The sequence below is a fragment of the Xiphias gladius genome, chromosome 18 (genome assembly GCF_016859285.1).
Source record: "Xiphias gladius isolate SHS-SW01 ecotype Sanya breed wild chromosome 18, ASM1685928v1, whole genome shotgun sequence".
Classification (NCBI taxonomy): Eukaryota; Metazoa; Chordata; class Actinopteri; order Istiophoriformes; family Xiphiidae; genus Xiphias; species Xiphias gladius.
In genome coordinates, this window is record NC_053417.1 from 10,506,922 (window position 1) to 10,529,647 (window position 22,726).

The following is a 22,726-nucleotide window of genomic DNA, read 5'->3' on the forward strand; positions in this document are numbered from 1 at the left end:
CCTCTCTTTTGTTGCTGAAATGTGTTATCAGCCCCTCACATCACCACCGAGCCTCCAAAACTGCGCACCGATAGACTTTTTTTTTTTTTTTTTTTTAAATTCCCGGCTCGGCTCTGATGAATCCCTTCAGGGGGAAAAAAAAAAAATCTCCAAAAAGAGAAAAAAGAAAAGAGAAAGAAAACGTGACCAAGATGTGGAAATCCCTCGAAATGTATCCACGTTTCTTACAGGTGAAAAAGCAACCCCCGCTGTCAGGCTCACTTTCTGTAGCCTACATACGGCCTATGTATGTTTACACACATACACATTCTCATGCAGACACACATACATATATATGTGCGTCTGTGTGTGTGTCAATATCTCTCTATATACATTTATATGTATATTTCTCTTGAATCGGAGGTGTGTAAATAGGCTAAAGGCTTGAGAATACATGTGCATTTACATTCACAAAAAATAGGACACGGGGTTGTTGTAGCAGCACATTCCCACCGCGAAGGTCGCCCCCCTCCCGGCCGCCGGTTGTGGAAGGTGAAAGACAGGAATAACCGATTCCTGGAGGTTAGTATTTTCTCTCTCTCTCTCTCTCTCTCTCTCTCGCTTTCTCTCTCCCCGAGAATAGGAGCCTACATAGAGGAGATAGGCAGCGTTGAAGAGAGACGGGGTGGGGCCACACAGCGCTCATTGAACCCTGGGAAGGAAGGACCGAGAGAGGAGGAGAGCAGAGGCCGCCTCGGCTCGTCACGTGGCCCGGGCGCGGGGCAGCGTCAGCGCCGCGGCTCCGCGGAGAAAACGCCGCCCTCTTCGTAGAAAAGGACCGCACGCGGTTCGGAGGGCGGGAGTCACGTACGGCCGCCGGGCCGGGGGCTCCCACCGCCCTCTTCACAGCCCGTGGTGGGAGAGGTGCTCAGATCCGTCACTTCAGTAAAAGATCCACTGCAACAGTGCGGAAATGTCCTGCGTTTGAAATACTGGAAGCATTAGCTGCAAAATGTACTTCAAGCACCATAAGTAAAAGCACCAATTATGCAGAATGACATATTTTACATTATATAACTGGATTATAATTATGCATTATTGTGTAAACATCACTTGAACGTTGCAGCTGGTGCGACTAAGTTGAACGACTTTATATACTGCTGGGTAGTTTATTCTACTGTATAACAATATATCTGATTTTTTTAATTGATGTGAATCAGCAAAGTAACTACATCTGTCAAATAAACAGGCTGCCAACATGTCCTGTTCACAATGATTAGTGAAATCAGAGAACAGCATCAGAAAAATAGCAGTAACTACTTGTGCCACTGGGATGTTAAGTGACCACTAGTTCTGTAAGAGAGGTGCTTCCCAAATCGCTGAGTCACCCATAGTATTTGCTACAGCCATCATATACACTCTTAATCTTAATCTCAGAATTGTAAAATTGGATGATGAGTGATTGACTTTCTGAATATATGTTTACAAAATGTAATACTGTGAGAATATGAATAGTTACTTTTTGAATGTGATTTCACTGGATGTTGTTTTGGGGCTACATATAGAAATTCTCTAAATGTTAAATGAAATCCTAAAACATTTTCAGATTGGAGCAGGCCATCACCTATATTGCTATTAGGTCTGTTAAACACTAGGTGGTAGCAGTCCTTTAACTCTGAGCATCACGCTCAGGGTTAATTTATTAGCTGCCAAATTATAGCTGTGTAATTCTCATACATACCAGGATATATAAAAATAAATCTTTGATTAAAATGTATTTTCTGAAATGACTTTGAAAAGTAAAACTGTCTGCCTGCTAAATGTTTTGTCTAAATATTCTTGAATGTTCTGGCTGGGCTTTAAGTGGGAAGCATCTTGACATGAACAGGAACCAAAAAATAGCCCTTCACTGGTGCGAAAAAGAAAATTAACATTATTCAGCAGTACTACAGTATGTCCATGTCAGAGTGAAGTCATTCCTGACTGTGACAAACACATCAAAATTTAAATTGGAATTTATTTTGGACTGTAAAAGTAAAAATGTTAAAAAGTAATTTGTCATTATGTTGTGATTATATACACATGTGTATATATGTATATGTATATATGTATATATATGTATATATGTGTATGTATGTGTATGTATGTGTATGTATGTATGTATGTATGTGTATATATATATATAATTGTGTGTGTGTGTGTGTATATATATATATATATATATATGTGTGTGTATATATATATGTGTGTGTGTGTATATATATATATATGTGTGTGTATATATATATATATATATAAAGCAACACGTACACAAATATATATACATATATATTTGTGTACGTGTTGCTTCTACGCGATATGTAATCTATAAATTTGTACAAGACAACACAAATTAGTTAACCTGACTTTACATACGCCTAACTCTGTAAAAAATGTCTAAAATGAAACCTGAAGCCAAGTCATGACTTCAAGCTTTAAATCACAATCTGCTGTTAATTGTCTGCCCATCAACATTCCTTCACTCCATGTCTGTGCTTGTTTTGTAAACATTAGTTATGTCGGTGTGTTTATAGACACCGTCTATGGTCTGTACTGTTAGTAGATTCAACATACTACGCAAATTGCACTGCCCCACTGTATCCCCCAGTGTTGTTGTGCTAAAAACACACTTAATCATGAAACATAAAGACAAAAGATGCCTTTGAACTGAAACGCTGACTACAACACCCTTTATTTTATATCCTTTGCATTCTCAAACTTTTCATTTACTAAATTTGCATACTAATAGGGCACATAATACAATTTGCATTGTGTTAGCATTTAGTAATAGCAGTTTGGACAGAGTGTTTTAATGTTGTAGAAGGGGCTGGGTACAAATCCAACAGTAATGGAAGCTGGCAAATGACCATAAAATATGTAAATGTTAGAAGAACTGATGTGACACTATTCCTGGCAACAGATCGATTTGGTTCATCAGCAGTAGAAATTTGTCAGTATTTCCCAATTACTTGTCGGCATGCCAGTTAGCCATTTTTCCTCAAACAAAAGTGACCACACTACACTTGTGCACTTCCTTTTCCACTAGCTAAGCATAAAAGTATTGATCAGCTTTGAATAACTCTAACCTACACCTAAACCTAATTCTGACCTTAAAACTTAAACAAAGCTTTGACCATAAGCCTGAGACAAGTGAGAACTTCCCAGATAGTTTTCCTAATTTTTTCCTATTCTTGGTCTCATAAATAGCCAAACACACACACACACACGCACACGCACACTCACACGCACACACAATTTCTCCTACAACATCATTACACAAGACACTTTTAAAGCACGTCCGCTCACAGCTCTTTTTAACTGCACTGTCATAAATTCTTAGCTGCCTACTCAGCACACATTCTCATCATGTGCAATTTCGACCTGTGGTTGAGTATTTACCTGTTTTTTTTACTCTCACTGAGTCAAGGAGTTTATCTGCCTAACAGAGGCGCATCATCTGTGATAATCTATAGACAAAGGAATTTATTAGTTTAGTTTGGCCTTAGCTAACCAGTTTAGGAAATTCTGGATTACTTGTAGTGTTGTGATGGTTAGATAGAGATTAATAAATTAGACAATTTAGATGGTATTCTGAGCATTTTGTAAGACAGACAACTGAATCTCCTTTTTTGCCTTGTCCTTTCCTCTTCTCTGGTTTCCCTTGTTAAAGTGAGTTGTGTAAAGTTGCTTCTTTTCAACGCCACAGCAGTTGCAAGGAAGTCTAACAATAATTTACATAATCGATTACATGATCGAGTCATATGCAGATTATTTTCTCAATTAATTGAATAATAGTTTGGTCTGTAGATTGTCAGAAAATAATGAAAAATGCTCATCTCCTACAGCGTAAGGCAATGACATCATATTGCTTGTTTTGTCCAGTGAACACTCCAAGTTGTAAATATATTCAAATTACTGTCACGTAGGACTTAAGAAAAGCGGCAAATCTTCATAAATAACGGGCGGGAAATTTGGAAATTTCTTTTGCTAGAAAAATCACTTAAAAAACGATGAATCGATGATAAAATAGTTATCCATTTTTTTTGTTCATCGACTAATCCATTAATCAACTAATCATTGCAGTATTACAAGTATTTCTATGACTTCATCATAATAATATTACTGTACTCCATGTAGCAACCCTATATAGTAAATATTAATACTCACAACTCAGCTGATTACTTTCAACTCTTTACTAGAACAAAAACAAGATGAATTTTTACGTTTTCTAAAACTCAACTTTACAAAGTGCATTACATTAAAGCCAAGGAGTGTGGATTGCACCTGAAAAACTGAACTGAATTGAACTGTTTCATAAACTTTCGTCCTAGACCGTTAATGACCTTACCCCTGTGTTTGCCAAGCTCAGCCCTCTTCCAGATAATCAATAAAGAGTTTATAGATTTCAGGGCACTACTGACTATACAATCCAAGACAGAATATTTGTTATCTTATTTCATTTTAAATATGTAAGTGATTTCTGGTTTCTTAAGAAGTGGTTAGTGTTTCCTTCTTTATTGTTCTGTATCTCAAAAGTCTGTTAATTACAATAATACTAGACACTGCCACACAGAATAATCTTCAGTTCTTCATCTTAACATTGAACAGACTTTACAGCATCCAATGCATACATTTTCTGTTTGAAACAGCTGTTAATTCACTTAATACACTCGTGTTCAAATGTAGTAATAAAACAGTAATTGACCGATTGCGCTCCTCTAACAGTCTTATACAGATACAGTCACAACTGCTATTTTAGCAGATTTATGTTTTTATCAAAAACGTCACTTGACACACAGAAAAATCCTACTGGGTTTTTCTAATTTTTTTCTCCTATATCTTGGAATAAAGTTAATGTTTTTGCTAGTCTCAGTCCTTGCATTAATCATTCCTCTGTAGTCACACCAGCTCTTAATGGCCTCACAGCCATGAATATTAGATACACTTCCCTTCACCCCACAGCGCAAATGTGATGAGCCAGCCTGACGCGGCTGTAAGGAAACAAACACCGTCCTGTGTGAGTATATGTCTGGGCTTCACATATAAAAAATTCAGACTGCGGTTTCAACATAATGTGTGAATGAAGGCAAAACTGCCCGCGAGCACACGCAGAAACATACGCTACTTTCAAAAAAGACTTTTTGGCCCAATCACAGTCGAAGCCCTCACAACACTGCATGTGTTTATTATTTATTGTGTGTCTTTGTCTCTCTCAGTTGTTGCTGTGTGTTTTTTCTGGTTTTATGTATTTGTGGAAACATGTTCTTCAGTCATGTAATGATATTCTCCCGAGTGAGATTAGCCTCAATGTGAACATAGTAACAGAGATGCTGGGTTACGACCCATTATGAGAGAGAGAGACAGAGAGAGAGAGAGTTGAGGGAGGGAAAGGAGGGTGTGACAGAGACACAAGCAAAGGGCAGAAGGAGTCCTCTTCTTCACACAGTTTTAAACCAAGATTCTTCGCTCTCTCCCTCTCTCCTCTAATTTTCTTCGCAGTGCTGTTTGTCACTGGACTGACATTATGTCTGTCTTGTTATAGTTTGAGGGTGTTAGACTCAAACTATATTTTCTGAATTTTCACTGCTGTAATGGAGGATGCTTTGACCGAGGCTGCGTAAATTTTCCTCAGAGAAATGTGTGAGCAGGTTGGAGTTTCCCTCCACATTGATAAGACATTTACCTATTTGTGTGGACATCTGGAGGGTGATAGTATCTGAAGGAGCTGTGTGGGTGACACAGAGAAGGAGACATGGCAGGGGACCTCGTGGTTGGGATGCTCTACAACTTATTACTGCCACTGCTCCTGCTGGGTGGTGAGTTGATGTCTGATTATTTTCTCCTTATGCATTTATTGCTGACAGGAATTACATTTCTGGTGTGTCCTTCACCGGAGATGAGCTGGAGAGAAAAGAGGTCATATTGTCTTTAGGTTAAATATACGGATGGTATTTTTGCAGCTTTTTCAGATCTTCATATGCTAGAGTTGAGATCAGAGTAAGACTGATCTTTAGGTGTCTAGTGGCGATGGTGTACACACAAAAATCCCACTAATTCTAATAATTTGCATTGCGCTTTTTGTGTACACCATAAATAAGTGTTTTACAATCTGCTAAAGTTCTCAGGATCATGAAAAAAAAACAATAAAGAGACTAGTTGACCTGTCTATGTTACATCTCAAATACTTAAGAAAATGCCGAACATTAAAATACTTTATGTTATGAAGCCGTGGTCTAAAGGCTCTGCTGTACACCTTTTATACATCTGACTCTTACTACTTCTTCTGTCGACCAAGTGGTCTTTAATTCTTTTCCCACAAATTGCGTTCTGCGGCGGCTTTTATTCCTGTGTGGTATCAGCATTGGGTTTATATCATTATATAGGTTATAATTCCTCCTGTTAGCGGAAACAGGTTCAATTGAAGGTGGTGTATTCATGAGTTGTGTGCTTACTGCTGCAGACACCTGGCCTGAGCATGAGCATTTTGTGTTCTGACGGAGATAGACCACGCTGACCTGAGAGGATTTAACTCAGCAGTATCTCTGTATCTACTGTGATTGAATTCTGAAATGTGTTGTTTAACTATTGGCTTAGACACTGTGAGGTTTGTGTTTGTATCAGTGCGTTTCATTTTGTGCTTCAAAACTCTGATTTGACGCCTAACCTCTACGTGATGTCACAAAGTGAGTTCGCACACTAACTGCACATTTATTGAAGTAGATGAGACGTTAATTTGCTGGCGGGACGGATGTTTTCAGACCTTCGGACATGTTACAGGTTGCTGTTAATGTGATGTTGTGTGATGAATGGATAAATGTGTCCCTTCTTCCTTTCCCGTTTTTTATTCACCATATCAAAAGTATGAGCTTAACTTGACTGCCGGCAATGTTCAGTCTCACAAATTTTATATTAAACTCTAGTCAACATCTTTAAAAGTTACAAAAATAGACTGAATTACAGAGAAATAATTGAATATTTACCAAAGTAGACATGAAGAAATTAGAATTTTTCATTTAATGTAAGGGAGCAGCTATAAAAAACAAAAACAAAGAAACATGTCTTGGATTTACAGTGAACAAAGAATCTATATGTAATACAGCCTGACAAAATGCTACTTAAGGTGAATTTTCATGGAAAAGAGGGGTGATGTGGTTATTTAAATTACAATTTTCCCGTGCCCGTAATGATTTTCTTATGTCCACTTGTTAAACCTGGTAACTTGCATTGAAATACAATATAAAATGTCGATGTGGGGGACTTATGTAGCTTTCAATAACAATATGTCAATTCAGAAAAACCTGAAATTTCACTCTCTTTTCACTTGATAGTTTAGGTGTACTATGATAAGATCATTTTAGAATTTGTTTATTTGCATTAATTTACAAACATTCAAAATCAGGCAACAGGCAGGTTAGGCAGGTTACACCCTACATAGTATATTGGCTTATTTGTTTTCTTTCTTCTTTTCTTTGGAACATTTTTTGTTTGTGTGATATAAAAAAAGAATGCAAAAATAAAATGCGATAAAAGATTTTTGCAGTCAGATTTCTTAAGACAACTGAGTTAATTAAAACCATTTCTATCAAACATATGAAGTATGTATATTCTTTCCTCTGCACCTCAGCGTCTTTGCTGCGCTACAATGGTCTGTCAGTGGTGTATTTCCTGTTTCTGCTCACCCTACCCCTGCTGCCGAACCCCAGCCTGGTCACCATGAAAGGTGAGTGAGGCTCCAAGGACTGATGACATCATATTTATGATTTTACACATTTTTGGTTTGACCTTGTTTCCAAAATGGATGATTTTGCGGATTACAGAGATGAAAAGTGGAAAACTGGAAAACAAATAATTCTTAAAAAGAAAAACAGTCATTTCCCTCACTGTTAAGGTAGTATAGGGCCAAAGCTGTAATATTGTGAATTATTTAATAGTATGTACAGTGATCATTTCTTGATATTCTATATTAAAATCAAGATTTTGTATGTTTTGTACAGCACTGTCTGTTCTGCATCTGCATGTGTTTTCCTGCAAGACACTGATCTGTGTCCATAAAAACTAATTCAAACATAATAATTCAGTGACTCGGTTTGACTGAAATCCAGTGCAGAAAATTGTTATAAGAAAATTTTATAACTTATAGGTGAAGGATGCAGGCATGCACATATGTGCTTGCATGTATAAAGAACCTGTAGATAAACACGACACACAGTACAAAACACCAAGATGCATTCAGTGTGTGTTTCCTTGCACCCCATTTATTTATTTCTGAAGTGAGAAAAATGTTGATAAAAGTTTAATGTGAAGAAAAATTAAGGAGAGGAGACCAAACACAAGGGATTATACTGAGTAAGACAAAAAGTGTGTATTTGAGTTCCTGGTGCATGTGTGTGTGTGTGTGTGTGTGTGTGTGTGTGTGTGTGTGCCTTCTCTATATTGATCACTGGATTCTGATGAATTAAAGTATCTGCACCTCTCCCTCCGAGTACTTTGTAAAGGGGATGTGGTTGGAACAGTGAAATCAATTATACATAGCCTGGTAATTACAGTTAGGAATTAAAAGATGTGGTGTCAGCATTTTGGCAGCATTTTTTTTCTTTCCCTTTCCATCCCACCATCCACAAACAGTTTACTTTTCAGCCTATATTCTGAAAGCTTCACAGATCCGTCACTAATCTTCATCTCCCTAATATGAGCGCGCTCTCTTTGGGCTAAGTGGTCGAGTGTGTGTACATCCTGTGAGTGTATTTGCTTCACGGGTTTTTGTGCGTCCGCCTATACTTGTGTGTATATATTACGTACATATACACACTGTGAGGGGGGCAGAGAGGTTTAAGTGAAACAAAGCTTTTAGTAAAAAATCCTGAACATCAATAACACATTTGCTGGCTCAGCTAATGTTATGCCACATCAGCTATCAATGCTTTAGTATCGCCATTCTTTTTATTAAGAGTGTCAAACTCTGTACTGGGATTATGAACTATTGCAACTATTCGAAAACGATCAAATTCATTGCATTTGCATTTGCATTTGCATTGCATTTTCAGCATTTAATTCTTATCTTTAATGATATTAATTAAAATTGTGATTTTTATTGAGTTTATGCCTTTGGTCAGACACACACTGAGTGGTTTTTAATTTGTCTGGATAGGTGCAGTCTACCAAAGAAGGAGGTTATTTATTATTTTACCAAATCAAAAATTAACGCTTGAACGTTATTGGTAGTTGTGTGAAAATCAGTTTAAACTAAATCAGTTGCTAGGAAACCGAGTATCTAATCAATCATAAGCAATCAAATATGTAACAGGAAGTCACTCCCACAATACTAATTGTAACATAACTTCCAAAAATAAAAGCTTTTGGTTGCTTTTACTTTGTTTTATTTATGCGTATATGCATACATGGAGAGTTACAGTAAATGTTTTTCCGAAGTTAGTGGTATTCATCCAGTTTAAAAAAATTGGGAAATATCTGAATATGCAACCAAACTGACATTATTTAGTCATTTTTGAGTCAGTGAAAAACGTTGTTATTAAACAGTATTTTTATCAAGTGTCAGGTGAGATACGTCGATCATAAACCATACCTCTTACTGTACAGTCTACACTCTAAACAAGTGAGCCACAGCAAGTTAGTTTTGTTGCCCGGTTCAGTCAGCTACCTAACAATCCCACCTGGCAGTTACTGGGTGTAAATACTTAGAAACAACTCATCTATGTAAGAACTAGTTTATGTGGTTTAACCTCTTTTAATTTTGTGATGTGTGAATCTCCATTTAGCAAACACTTAACGTGATAACTATACTAAGTTGGAAACTTTGAAGAGCTGGTGTAATCGGCTCCTGGTTTCCATGCATCCTCTCTACAGGAGCAGTAATAAAATCCACAGAGGGTTGAGGCAATAACCACTAAAGCGAAATATGATACAATCTGACACCTGTCAATCATGAACCTAAATGTCCACAACTCACTACAAGGACACAAATTAAAGTAGTAGTGGTAGTGAAATTGACTGTTGAGACCTTAATTTTTTTAAATGAAGATTTAAGATTAAATCTACCGACTTTGTATTATTAGAGAGACCTTCTGGGTTTTTCTCCATTTTTTTCATGCAAACACCACCTAGAAGATCCGCACCATGAGACATTTTGCACTGGCTTCAACATTCAGTGGTGTATGCGGTAGCACTTCATCTGTGATGGCTGACTTTGGTCCTGTATCCTTTTAAAGCAATATTCAGCTTCTTTGTAAGAAACTTCAGCTTAAATACGCTGGCTCCATAACTGGGATGCACTTGGATGCCCAGACTCACGTCTCACTTCAGCTGGCTTACTGCTCAGTAAAAAAGTGCTCACATAGAGAACCAGTTCAATTTAAAATACTGCCAAGTTTCCGGGTAACAATATTCTACTGAAAAATGTTTTGAAGAGAAGTTGGGGGTCCATCAGTTACTGTGTGTGTGTGTGTGTGTGTGTGTGTGCGTGTGTGTGTGTGTGTGTGTGTGTGTGTGTGTGTGTGTGTGTGTGTGTGTGTGTGTGTGTGTGTGTGTGTGTGTGTGTGTGTGTGTGTGTGTGTGTGTGTGTGTGTGTGTGTGCCATCAGATCTCAGCCAAAACTCTCATGGCAGTGCTGTCTCTCTCTAAGCAGATGAATACAGAGTAGTATGTTTGGGATACCACAAACTCATAGTTCACATGAACACAACATTTAGAAAAGATTAAAATACTTCTACTACCAAAGAAATCTGAAATCGTGAAAAGTGTGGTCTGCTCCAAAAAGAGCAGCTGAGGATTACATTGTTTTTGTTAATATTCAGTTTCCACAACAAGGATGGCAACTAAGACTCCAACATTCACAAGGCACATTCCATGTTTCTTTGAAATTTATTCACTATAAATAAATAAACCTTGAACTGCCTCTAGCTTGTTCTGATTTTATAGATTGCATGACTTTGAAATTTATTTGTTCACTTTCACTTTTGATTCCTTCTGGTTTCTGTCACTGTTGGCTGCTCTCTTTAGGTAAAACGGAGCAATTCCTGCGGCTTATCATCTACGCTAGTTTGATCTTTCTGACCTTGCAGTGCTTCATGCAGATCCCCTTTGCCTACATCCCTCCACATGGTAAAAGCAAACTTGTGACCCTTCCCTGAATAAGAGATTGTTTGGTAAAATGAAATGACACCAGTCCTGTGCTCAGACTGCAAAGAAAACTATAAGTATGTTTGACTGTAAAAAAGGACAAAGAAATTCACCACATTCTAAGCTGGAACAAATGACTGTTGTCATTTTTAAATGTAAAACTTTCAGGAACTAAAAAAAATAGCTTTGTCCTGATACTGATGACCATTGTTTTCTTTAACAGCTAGCGGCCCCTGGGAAGATTTCCTCTACCACGTGGGCATTGTTAGGTATGGGTGCACATTTGACTCATGTATTTTCAAGGAAAATTATTATGCTTTTTTATACCCAAAAACTTTGAATCAGATCTACTTTACATTGCTGATAGTTTTCCGAACAGCAATTTAGTTCTGTAAATTTCAGGGCAGTATGGCAGTCAATTTGTTGGTGGCTGAAACTTTGTTGTTATTGTTGCATGGTAAAACAGCACCACTAACATAATGCTGACAAAAAATATTAAAACAGCACCACTAACATAATGCTGACAAAAAATAGAGGCAATTAATTGTTTATCGCGATGAATTACCCATCTGAGGCAAGTCTCAGCAAATAGATTTTCATAGCTACCTGGAAATGGGAAAAGATCAAACCTATGGTAATCCGTGTGTGTTTCCAGATTCAGTTCGGTAGATCCAGGGAACCTTGTACGTCTCCTGGCCCCAGACATTGGCCTCATCTTTTCTTCCCTTTTCATACTGAGGCTTTGCAAAAACCTGCTGCAGCCCGTACACCAAGTCAGTCTCCATGAATACGGAGTAACCCCGTCTAACCCTGAGGTAACTGCAGGCACACTCATCAGTTGTTATAAGATTATGCTATGTTAAGAACGCAACAGTGCTATCAGTCTGATTATTTCACATGTCTGGCAGGAAGTGGAGACCTCTGAAACGGAGTCTGAGGGAGAAAGTGACACAGATGGCTCGTCCCTTGACAGCTCAGATGAGACTACAGTTCCTGTTCAGTCGGGCCCGCCCCAGTTTGTCCAGAGGCTGATTGTGTTTGCAGCCGGACTGAGGCTACTGCTGTCTGCAATCATGAACACAGCAGGGAAAGTTGTGGTGACCTTACTGCTGGGGCTGGCAGGTACACTGTAGCAGCTGGTGTGCATGCAGGTGTATCATAGTTTTACAATGTCCATACATTTTGTCTATTTCACCCCCCCCCCCCCCTCTCTCTCTTGTATATGTGCGTGTACAGGTATCACATTGCCCTCCCTCACCTCAGCTGTGTATTTTGGGGTGTTTCTTGGGCTGGTATGGTGGTGGGTGTTCAGCCGCTCCATCAGCCTGCTCCTCTTCAGCTCCCTTTCTGTGATGATGGCCATCTACAGCGGGGGGCACCTGCTGGCTCTGTACCTTTACCAGCTGCCCCTGTCCCAGCAGCTTGTCCCGCCAGAAGACGTCTATGCCAGGTACAGAGGTGACGATAAAGTAGGATTTGACTAACATAATGGACTGATGGGGTGTTTTTTGTTAAATATAAGGTATTAGCAGTTTCATGTTGATTTCAGTCTCATGCCACCCTAACATAAATAAAAAGGATTAGCTTCTGGTTTTTCTATTAATTACAGAATGCAAAAGCAAACATTTCAATGCAAGATGCATCTTCATCAGAATCAGGGCATAAAATTAATCAATTTTGCCTGTACACCTTGCACTAAAACATTATGTCCAATCCTTGGTTTGCACACTATGAAAAGTAAACTGAAACAAATGCTTAATTTGTTCTGGATTTATCTTCAATTACCTAAAATGTGGAATTATTACCATTCCAGTTCACTTTGTTTCATTTATTTTGGCTTTTTTAAAATGCATTTATGTCACACAGTATAGGATGTGGAGCTGAGATAAGGGCACAAAAAGATTTGTCCAATAAGTGCTTTCAAGCTGATCTATCTCTTTTGCACTCTCATTATTGAACTTCGTACAAGCTCATATTTATTCTTGTTCCTCTCTTCACGCTACCTCTCTCTCCCACCCCCTCGGCTTCTCCCTTTCCATCTGCATCCCACACTCTTCCCCCTCTACCCAGACTGTTCGGTATGACAGGTGTGATCAGAACCAACACTTCAGACAGGCACAGTCTTGGTCTGCACCCACATGTCAGCTGGCCAGACTTCATCAACCCTTTCGTTCTGCTGCTACTGTACTACACACTAGTTGCTCTGCTGCACAAATGGGTCCACATCACAGAGGAGGTCTGTGTGTGTGTGTGTGTGTGTGTGTGTGTGTGTGTGTGTGTGTGTGTGTGTGTGTGTGTGTGTGTGTGTGTATTCCCATGTGTGTGTGTGTGTGTGTGTGTGTGTGTGTGTGTGTGTGTGTGTGTGTGTGTGTGTATTCCCATGTATGTCAGGGAACTGTGCTCAGAGGCAGAAGTTAGATATTGTAGGTGTGTGCCGTTGGTGATTCACAGGATATTTTATATATTTTATATATACACATACATGGGCTAGTCACTGCTCTACTGCTGCTACTGTGAGAACTGCCTATTATAGTATATTACTATTAGTGTGGCTGCAAAATGTGCTACGACTGTGCAACCACAACTCCCACTGGTGCCACACTGCTACTGTACCAAGAAACTACAACCTCTGCTGGGTTACCATCACTGTGACGGAACCTAAAGAGATATTTTTCCTCTTAAGTGGGTGGGGATTATAAAATAAATACAAAAACTCTTCTTCCCCCCAGGGGACACAAGCTACCTTCAGAAGTGACCTTGATAACGCTGGCATTGTTGACAACCCCTAAATGCTACTGCAGCTACCATTATTACTACTACTACCACTACTAACTCTACAAAAAACACAGTCACTACTGTTAATTCTATGATGATATATTTTTGAAGCACAAGTATGCAGGCTGAATAACTTCACACGGTATTCAGATGGTATTAACTTACATGACAGGCTTTCATGGCTACTATGCTTCTCAGGATACTGTTGATGGCGAGGAACATGAGGTTGCAGTAGAGATTCCAGACTTTGCTCCAAGCCTCTCTGGGGTCATCTACATCTCAGGAGATAAGCAGGAGGTAATCTACAAACATGGATATTTTTCTCTTTATTTATACTGTTGGATCACAGGAATATTGTTTATGTATTTGGCTCTAATCGTAGTACTCGTTGCTTGTTATGTAGGTGATCGTTAGTTCATTCCAGAGATGATAATTGCATCAGATAAACATCGATGTGCGTAGTAGCTACGCACATCATAGTTTTACTGCTGTTACACTGCTAGTCTACACTTGTCGGTGTTTCAAAAGACATAACCAACGAGAGATTTTCTTTGTTTTTCTCTCTCTTTCTTTTTCTATTTTTTCAGCTGTTGAGCAGCACAGATGATGAAACCTATCTTCCTGATGAGGTAAGCCATTTCAGTGCTAGATATTGTTTCCAAGTGCTAGATATGATGATAAGGTGAGACATGTGAACAGTGGTAATCATCTAAAAAAGTACTAGTGGCTTTCTCACAGTTTTTTGATAACACCTATATGAACATGTCAGACCTAAACTAACAATATGATGCACTCTCTTTCTTCAGCCAGTGATATTAATGACGAGCAGTTCTTGGCAAGAAGTCCATAGAAATGATCTGGGATCTTTTTTAGGAGGGGCAGATTACACAAACTGTCACCCTCCAGCGCAATATGAAGGCAAAGACTCACCGTCACATGGTAATCGCACTCAAATCTATAAATACATGACCTCAAAAACTATAGATATCTGTGTAGTGTCCTGAAACTTAAGCAATACATACATTAAATAATCTTTTAAATCATCAGGTATTGATGAACTGTATTTGATTTGTCCAGTAATTTCTTTCAGTGTCATTGGTATAATTCTGTTTAACCTGTTTACTAAAGTCTTTCATTACATCCTTTCCTTTGTCTCTCCCTTGTGGTAGAGACAGAGAGCAAGGAAGAAATGGAGGAGAAGAGTGAGGAGGTCCCGAAGGGTTCGACAGAGACCTTGCCTCCCCCCTCAGGTCCAAGTGGTCTGGTCATCTTTGGACAGCTGGTGCAGAAACACAGCTATGTCAGCGCCCTTATCATCATGATGGTAAAGTGCATATACTGATATTGATTTATGAGGGTTTTGAGTTCGAACACAGAGGAGAGGAGAGATATCTGAAGTAGGAAAATTGTTCTGGTGTGGGTCAGCTCAGTAATGTTACAATCAGAACACGGTAGGTAAGGATGCTTCAGATATAAACTATAGCGGTGCAGATGTAGCTACAGATAAGTATAAAATACTTTAAAAAATGAAATCAAAAATTTAAAAATATATTTAAAGCAACATACAGTACAATATTCTAAAACCATGTAAGTTAACTGTGAAAGTTGATTACTCTCTATTCACTCTTACAGCAGTTAGTCTGTCAGTTATTTTTCCCTTCATTGATTATAGCAAAAATATTCACATTAGTTTTCCTCAGCCCGTGGTGAAACATCTCTAAACTTCTTTTTTTTTTGTCTGACCAACAACGCAAAAGATATTCCATTTTACAATCAGAGAACAACAACAATTGAGGAACTGGAACCAGATAAAGTTCTGCATTTTTGATTGATAAGTGACTTACATGATTAATCAATATTATAAAAGTTGGGATTCATTTTCTTTGATTAAATGACAACACTTTACCAAAATAACCATTTTTTAGGTTATAGGTTAGGCTAAGTTAACAGCAGGCTAATTTAATATTAGCACACTAGGGTTAGCTAGCCGCACTGGCTAATTGAGCAAATTTAAAATGATGTAATTGTTTTTTTGACGTTTTTTGCTAGTTTAGCTAACTTGTTGAAACTGACAAAACAAATATCCAGAAGATTGGGTGGAAAACATCGCAGACATCAGAATTTAATGTTTAGCAAGAAAGGTAAAAGCTAGTAACAATGTTAGAAACAGTAACAGTTGGTAACTTTAATGACAACTAACATTCACTGGTTCAAAATCCAAGAATAAGGTTGGTGCAAAAACACAGCAGTTTTTTGGCTGCAATAATACATTCATATCCAAAATATGTGTCTTTAGGTGTGGAGCATCACCTACAACAACTGGCTGACCTTTGCTCTGCTGGTGTGGTCCTGTATAATTTGGATGATGCGAGACCGGCGGCGGTACGCCATGATGTCTGCCCCCTTCCTGGCCGTCTACGGCACCGTCCTGGTGGTGCTGGGCTTTCTGAGCGGGTTGCGCCTGAGCCGGGCCGAGCTGTACCCCGGTCTTCCCCAGGCTGTGATAATGGACTTCGACCTGAACAGCTACCACCCTGCGCCCTGCGTCCACCTGGGAGCAAAGGTGAGGTGGGGAGGGGTGTCAGTGGACAGGAACTAACATGAAAAGAGATTTTTTCTTTTTTTTTAAATTAAACCTTTCTTGACCTAAATTAAAGACCTTATGAGGTCATGGACAGATCTGGAAGACACTGAGAAGACAGCCATAGCTGTCTGTGCTAAGGATCCAACTACACTTTGTCTCCTGGCTTTGCAATCAGAAATGTACTGTAAATAATTTTTGTTGTTTCCATAGACAGGTGATTTAAGAGCAACTGAAAACTTTTAAATCCTGAGTATGTCCTTGTAACATTTAATATCGGCGACTAGTTACATGAGAAACAATAAAAGTTTAAAATAGTAATTGGCAGTATATTGTTAAATTCTGATATACCTTTTTTCATTTTGACACATCATAGTAAGAAAAGCGCAGGTGTAAAAAGTAAAATTAAGGATGTTTAAAATCCATTTAGCTGCTGCAGTTTCAGAGCTCTGGTATTATTGCTGGCTCACTATCATGTCCTACTTGGGCAGCTGAACAGAACAGAGCCATTGTGAATGTTATTAGTAACCCCTGTGCTTTTCCTGCTATGACAAGTCTAAATGCTTGCTCAACAAGTACTACGATTAGAGCCATGCTATCGGTGCATGGAAACATACCACACTCTGAACAAGTGATAAGAACTCAGAGACAACAGAAAACACACACATCTTCCTCTCCCTCTCACTCATAGTGAGAGGCTGATTGAGAAAATTGGTTTTCAGTGTCTTTAAAGCAGATGGGACAGGAAACACTGTAGTTTGCATTCTTAGCATTTACAGGAATCAACCAGCTGCCAATTAGACACCGTTCAGGTCCATATATTTAATTTAAACCTTCCTCCTTATCAAAAAAATTATCATCTGCACCCACAGACCAGAGTCTGAGAACTATGCGTGACAGGTTATTTTTGCAGCTTATTCTTTTGGTAGCCAACTTCAAAGAAACTGAACTTTGTAGTATCACACAAATATTCAGAACCCAGCAATGTTTACTCTTGCAGATTATAGAACTGTGCATGTACACTACATGTTTTGTACTTATGATAAACTGTGTGTGCTGCAGGTTTTCTACAGCTTCAGCTTTTGGTTGATGTTTCGTCAGCAGCTGAAGGAGAGACAGGAGGAGCAGAGCTTAAGGGAGGAATCTCTAGATGAAGTCAAAGTCGGGCCACGTAATTTATTTTTGGATTGCTTTTCTAAAGATTATGGCTTCTGTGTTAGAGAATAACATTTAGTTTGGAATAATGCAAGGCCTGTGTACTCATGACAACCTTCCTGACATGTGGCCAGGCAGTACATGTATGACTGGCTTCAGTTTGAGCAAAAGTTCAAAATGTCTCCTTGCTCCCCCTCTATTCCCTCCTCTTTTTGTCATCCTATTGTCCTTCTGTCCTTCAATTCTTTCCTCTCTTTCCTCCTCCTCCTTTCCTCCCTCCATTTCAGAGGAAGAAAGTCAGCCATCACCTCTCGTAGCGATGCTGATCTCAGGAGTGAAAGGGACACTGGTGAAATACTGGATACTCTTCTGCTGCTCCATGTTCTTTGTGGTCAGCTTCTCTGGAAAGGTATCTATTGGCAGGCTTAAAAACTAAGCGTGGGAGAAGTTCTATTTATGACATGTTTCTAATGAGACTTTCCCGCCACTTCGTCTCTGGGATGAATTTTGGAGGAATGTGGGCCTGATATGAAGCCAGGAAACTACGGTGAATTTCATTCTAATAAAAATGGCGTTATAAGGTGCATACCTGAATTACTCTGCTGAGGCCTTCAGGGCTGGACAGTTAGTTCTTTTAATAACCTTTCATGTTAATGACACCTTATAATTTACTGTAGATTATGTAAAAGATTTAAAAAAAAATTAAACTCTTACAGGTACAATACATCAGATAGTGTATTCGATTGGATAGTATAGAAAATACATGAAGCAGTGACAAAAATCAGAGGTGAAGAATTAAGAAAATATATATATATTTTTTTGTTTTGTTTCCGCTCTGTTAAGGTATGGTGTGTCCTTACTTTGGATATTGTAATGAATGCATACGCAGTATATGTATATATCTTTGAAGTCACAAATAAAAAGTTAAAAACAAAAATAAGTAAGTTTACAAAAAAAGAATAATATCTGCATGCAGACCCATGACTGTTTCAGCAGTCTAGTAGTCCATGTTGTCTTTAGCAGATTTCTGACATGTCAAGTAAATAAAAAGTAACTGCCCATCATATTTGATACAATTGAAATTTACCTACTCTTTACCGTGTTTCATGTGTTCAGGTGGTCGTCTACAAGATCCTCTACATTGTCCTATTCCTTTTCTGTGTTGTCCTCTATCAGGTTAGTGATTTTTCCATCAGGCTAGTGATTTTAGCGATATGGCCGTTAATAAACAAACAACATTTAGTCTATCTGTCTTTTGAAATAAAGTAGACTGATGTAGGACTCTAGTTATTCAGCGTCTCCAGTAAAGCAGTAACTTATAGGAAATGCTGCATCTTGTACAGTAATTATATTACGCCTTGGTAAGAGAAATGTATGAATACATTTATTTTCTGACTATGTACTGGACACAGAGTAGAGTAGGCAAATGATGGAAGTTTGACATTAAGATTCCAGGGGTCAATAAGTGGAGAGGTAATCTGCTTATATACTGTAGTTGAGGTCCCACTGTGGTGTCAGGTTCATCTTATACTGTAATGTGTTGACTATTATTATCATCTTTGAATCATTTAGCTGTTGTTTGATGCATAAAAAGGTTCAGGATGGGTCTAGCTTTTATATAAACCCTGCGAACGCACGCACAAAGGTTCGTCAATACTATTTTTTCATTTAAAAGTATTGATTATGACTCATAAACACACACAGACCCATTTTTTGTTGCTGTTTTTCTGGTTTTTCTTTCCCCTCTTATATTTCTGCTGACCTTATAGAAACACAGCAGGCACTTACAGGAAGGCCTAATGGCTGCTGAGGTGAGATAAGACAAGACAGTATCGTTTGTCTATTTGGACAACATCTGCATCACCCTTCTGTTTTACATGCTGCAGTGTTTGATGGGAGGAATAAAGGCAAGGCTGTTATTTACGGTATTGAAGATGTAGCTACTTCTTTTCAGAGACACAGAAAATTCAAGGCAAACATTGTTTTTACTAATCACAGGGGGTCAAAATCACGAGCTGTGTTAGATATGGAAACAGGAAATTGAGTTCAAAAAAGTGTAACGGTAGAATAAGTTGTTAATTTTTTGAAGGCCATTAACAATGTTAACATCTGCAGATTGAGAGGAAAAGTCATGTATATTCTGTCTGTTTTCTTTCCCATTAGATCCGTTACGATGTGTGGCGTCGGCACCTGAAGACGTTCTGGGCGGTGGTGGTCGGTTACTCCATGGTGGTGTTGATAGCCATCTACATGTACCAGTTCAGAAGTGTGTCTGGGCTGTTTAGACAGATCATGGGCATGTCGGAGGAGGGGTGAGTTTCTGTGTGTCAGCACATATTGGCCTAGGTTTGTGAATTGTTACTGATTTAATTTGCTTTTTTTTTTTGTTTTGTTTTTTGGGCATGATGCAAAAAAAAAAAAAATCATTGTGACTTTTGGCAGAAGCTTACAGCACACCTGGCCATTTTATCGTATCGTTTCTCCTGTTTGATTCTCTAGTCTTCGTGACCTGGGTTTGGAACGGTACGACACAGTGGAGCTGTTTGCACGTATTCTGCTTCCTGCTGCGTTTCTGTTGGCTTGTATCCTCCAGCTGCATTACTTCAACTCAGACTTCCTAACTCTCACTGACCTGGACAATGTACCTGTCAGACAAAGCACCAGGTGAGGCGGAAAGGATATGCGCAGGGAGAGAAAGATCACCCTACGCAAATAGAGATACTGTCACCTGACATAAATACTGTATATCCATTAAACAGACATAAAATCACTTTTGTTAAAGGTGAGTCAAGATAAAGTACTAAAGCACAAAAGACTACTCTGAGTTACTATTCGAGGGACAATGTGGCAAAATGTCTGGATGTAACTGAAAGAATTTTATATTTGAAACAAGTAAATTCTTTAATTATCATGCTTCCTACAGATAAACCAGTACAATTAATGAGTAGAAATTACATTTCTTATCTCTTGGATATTAAAACAAGAACTTACTGTGGTTACTATACATACTTTATAAGTTCTAGTGGACTGGTAAACATACTATATATGTCTGTTTGTCTCCTTTGTCCTTCTATCCACCCAGAGAGGAAGAACTCAGGAGTTCAGTCAATGTGATATCTGAGATGTAAGTGATGCATTTATTCCTCCATAAGCTTTTTGACATGACTTTATGTCGATATCCATCACAGTAACAGAATTATTAGCAATACTCACTGTGATGTCTTTAATTTATTTCCTAGTATTAAAGAAAACATTGAAAAGTTCCAGAAAAGGTAAGACTATTGTCTTGTTTGTTTAATCTAATGACTCACAATTTTTATCCACATATTATGTTTACTTGGAATGTAATTCATTTCTTTATAGATAATGACAAGTAATACTCTTTGGAGTGTTTTGGGGTGCTGTATCTATCAGAACTCACAAGTTCCCAATTACAACCAGTGTGTCGATACACGTCAAACTGTAAGACCAGTCCTGAACCTGACACTGAACTCCCTCCTACTCAGTCTTTGTAAGTTTCTCTGATTAAAGTGTTTCCAATAATTGTGTAAAAATGTAAATCGTTCGCTGCTGTCCGGCAGGCTTGTGAAGGAGCAGTTGGGAAATGGGACAAGTCAGGAGACTCTGGACAGCGTCGGACTGCAAACGTCCTTGGAGAAAGAAGCTGAGGAGCAAGATGAGACAACAGGAGAGGGTAACTACAGCTCAGGACGCAAAATGGCTCTATGGTCTCATTTTTCTGGGTCAGTTAGGAGTGGGACAAATAACTGATATGATATTATATAGTGATGGGCTCTCCCACCACAAGAATATGTTATTTATATGAATATGTTATTCATATGGTGGTACCAAGTATTACTTCTTTTATGAGTTCTGATGATAAATTTTAGGGAGTAATTTGGTATTTTGACTTTCGTATTATTATTTTTTTCAGGCATAGAAAAAATACTCGACCTAGTATGAGACAGAAGTGTTTCCCTCCTTTGCTGGAGACATTTTAACTTTAAAACTGTTCTGCTTTCTGGTAAATTAACCTTTTCCAGTATCTAGCAGTTCTGTATTTAAATGGTGGCACAGATGCATGTGGTGGTTTGTTCGATAAAAGATTTTTACACTGTTTCGTGTTATATGTTTATAAAATCAAGTGAAACGGGAAAAAAAACTGTTCACAGTTGAAGGCTTTTCTTTTCCATTTTTATATAATCTTTTTCTCCTCATTTACACAGATATCATGGTGTATCATAGATGATTGTCTTTCCATTTATCATTACATGAGCAGTAGGAGATTTATAGCAGAGCTGAGATGTTCAAATTATGTCTGATGCTCCGTCCCTTCCTTTGAGCTCGACTTCTCTCTCATCCATCCAGGAAGTGTCCCAAGCAAGCATGAGGACAAATGGGTTGTGATTGTGGACCGGGCGAGCCTGCTGATCATTCAGGCTCTGTCAGGACTCTGCAAGCTCCAGGAGCTGAGCTGGAGACTACTGGAACTCCACAGCCTCAAAATCGTCGCCTCTGGCATCATCTGGGTGTCACTGCAGGAGGTGGGATGTTTGATCTGTGCGTGTGTGCAAGGTGATGCGTGAAAAAGCATAGGGATGTCTATGTATGCAAACCAGAAGTGGAGGTAAAATCAGCATAGAAGACAGAATTTTTAGACTTTGATAACTTTGTTGATGTATTCAGTGGAGAGAATTACTGTGACTTATCTAGACATTTCACATCAAGAGTAGAATTCAGTTTTCACAGAAAATGGGGAAAAAAAATTGTGATTTCCATTTTCACAGGTTTCTCTGATGAACTTGGTCTTCCTGGTTCTGTGGGTGTTTGCGCTCCCGTTCCCACGGTTACGACCTTTGGCATCCAGCATCTCTGCTGTGTGGGCTTGCGTCATGGTGGTGTGCAAGATGTTTTACCAGCTCAAAGTCATCAAACCCCTCGATTACTCATCCAACTGCACTGCTGTGAGTATGCATAACTGTGTGTTTGCCAGATAATAAAAACAGTATGAACTTCGTCTTTTGTCATGTGCTCCAGGCATCATCCCTCAGTTTTAGACAC

General features: G+C 38.7%; 1 protein-coding gene across 1 annotated transcript in view; it reads left to right on the top strand.

Moving 5' to 3' along the window:
- The first annotated feature begins 5,770 nt into the window (after positions 1-5,770).
- The window catches only part of si:dkey-11f4.7 (piezo-type mechanosensitive ion channel component 2), a 37,403-nt gene continuing 20,447 nt past the window's right edge, over positions 5,771-22,726 (top strand). The window contains exons 1-23 of the mRNA XM_040153171.1: positions 5,771-5,834; positions 7,643-7,738; positions 11,035-11,136; positions 11,378-11,423; positions 11,810-11,969; positions 12,063-12,276; positions 12,391-12,604; positions 13,225-13,402; positions 14,128-14,226; positions 14,517-14,558; positions 14,736-14,868; positions 15,099-15,253; positions 16,226-16,492; positions 17,573-17,681; positions 17,953-18,074; positions 18,782-18,841; positions 19,829-19,977; positions 20,165-20,329; positions 20,748-20,789; positions 20,905-20,937; positions 21,247-21,359; positions 22,034-22,209; positions 22,453-22,629. Coding sequence (XP_040009105.1) covers positions 5,771-5,834; positions 7,643-7,738; positions 11,035-11,136; positions 11,378-11,423; positions 11,810-11,969; positions 12,063-12,276; positions 12,391-12,604; positions 13,225-13,402; positions 14,128-14,226; positions 14,517-14,558; positions 14,736-14,868; positions 15,099-15,253; positions 16,226-16,492; positions 17,573-17,681; positions 17,953-18,074; positions 18,782-18,841; positions 19,829-19,977; positions 20,165-20,329; positions 20,748-20,789; positions 20,905-20,937; positions 21,247-21,359; positions 22,034-22,209; positions 22,453-22,629 — 2,916 coding nt within the window. The remainder of the gene's footprint in view (positions 5,835-7,642; positions 7,739-11,034; positions 11,137-11,377; positions 11,424-11,809; positions 11,970-12,062; positions 12,277-12,390; positions 12,605-13,224; positions 13,403-14,127; positions 14,227-14,516; positions 14,559-14,735; positions 14,869-15,098; positions 15,254-16,225; positions 16,493-17,572; positions 17,682-17,952; positions 18,075-18,781; positions 18,842-19,828; positions 19,978-20,164; positions 20,330-20,747; positions 20,790-20,904; positions 20,938-21,246; positions 21,360-22,033; positions 22,210-22,452; positions 22,630-22,726) is intronic.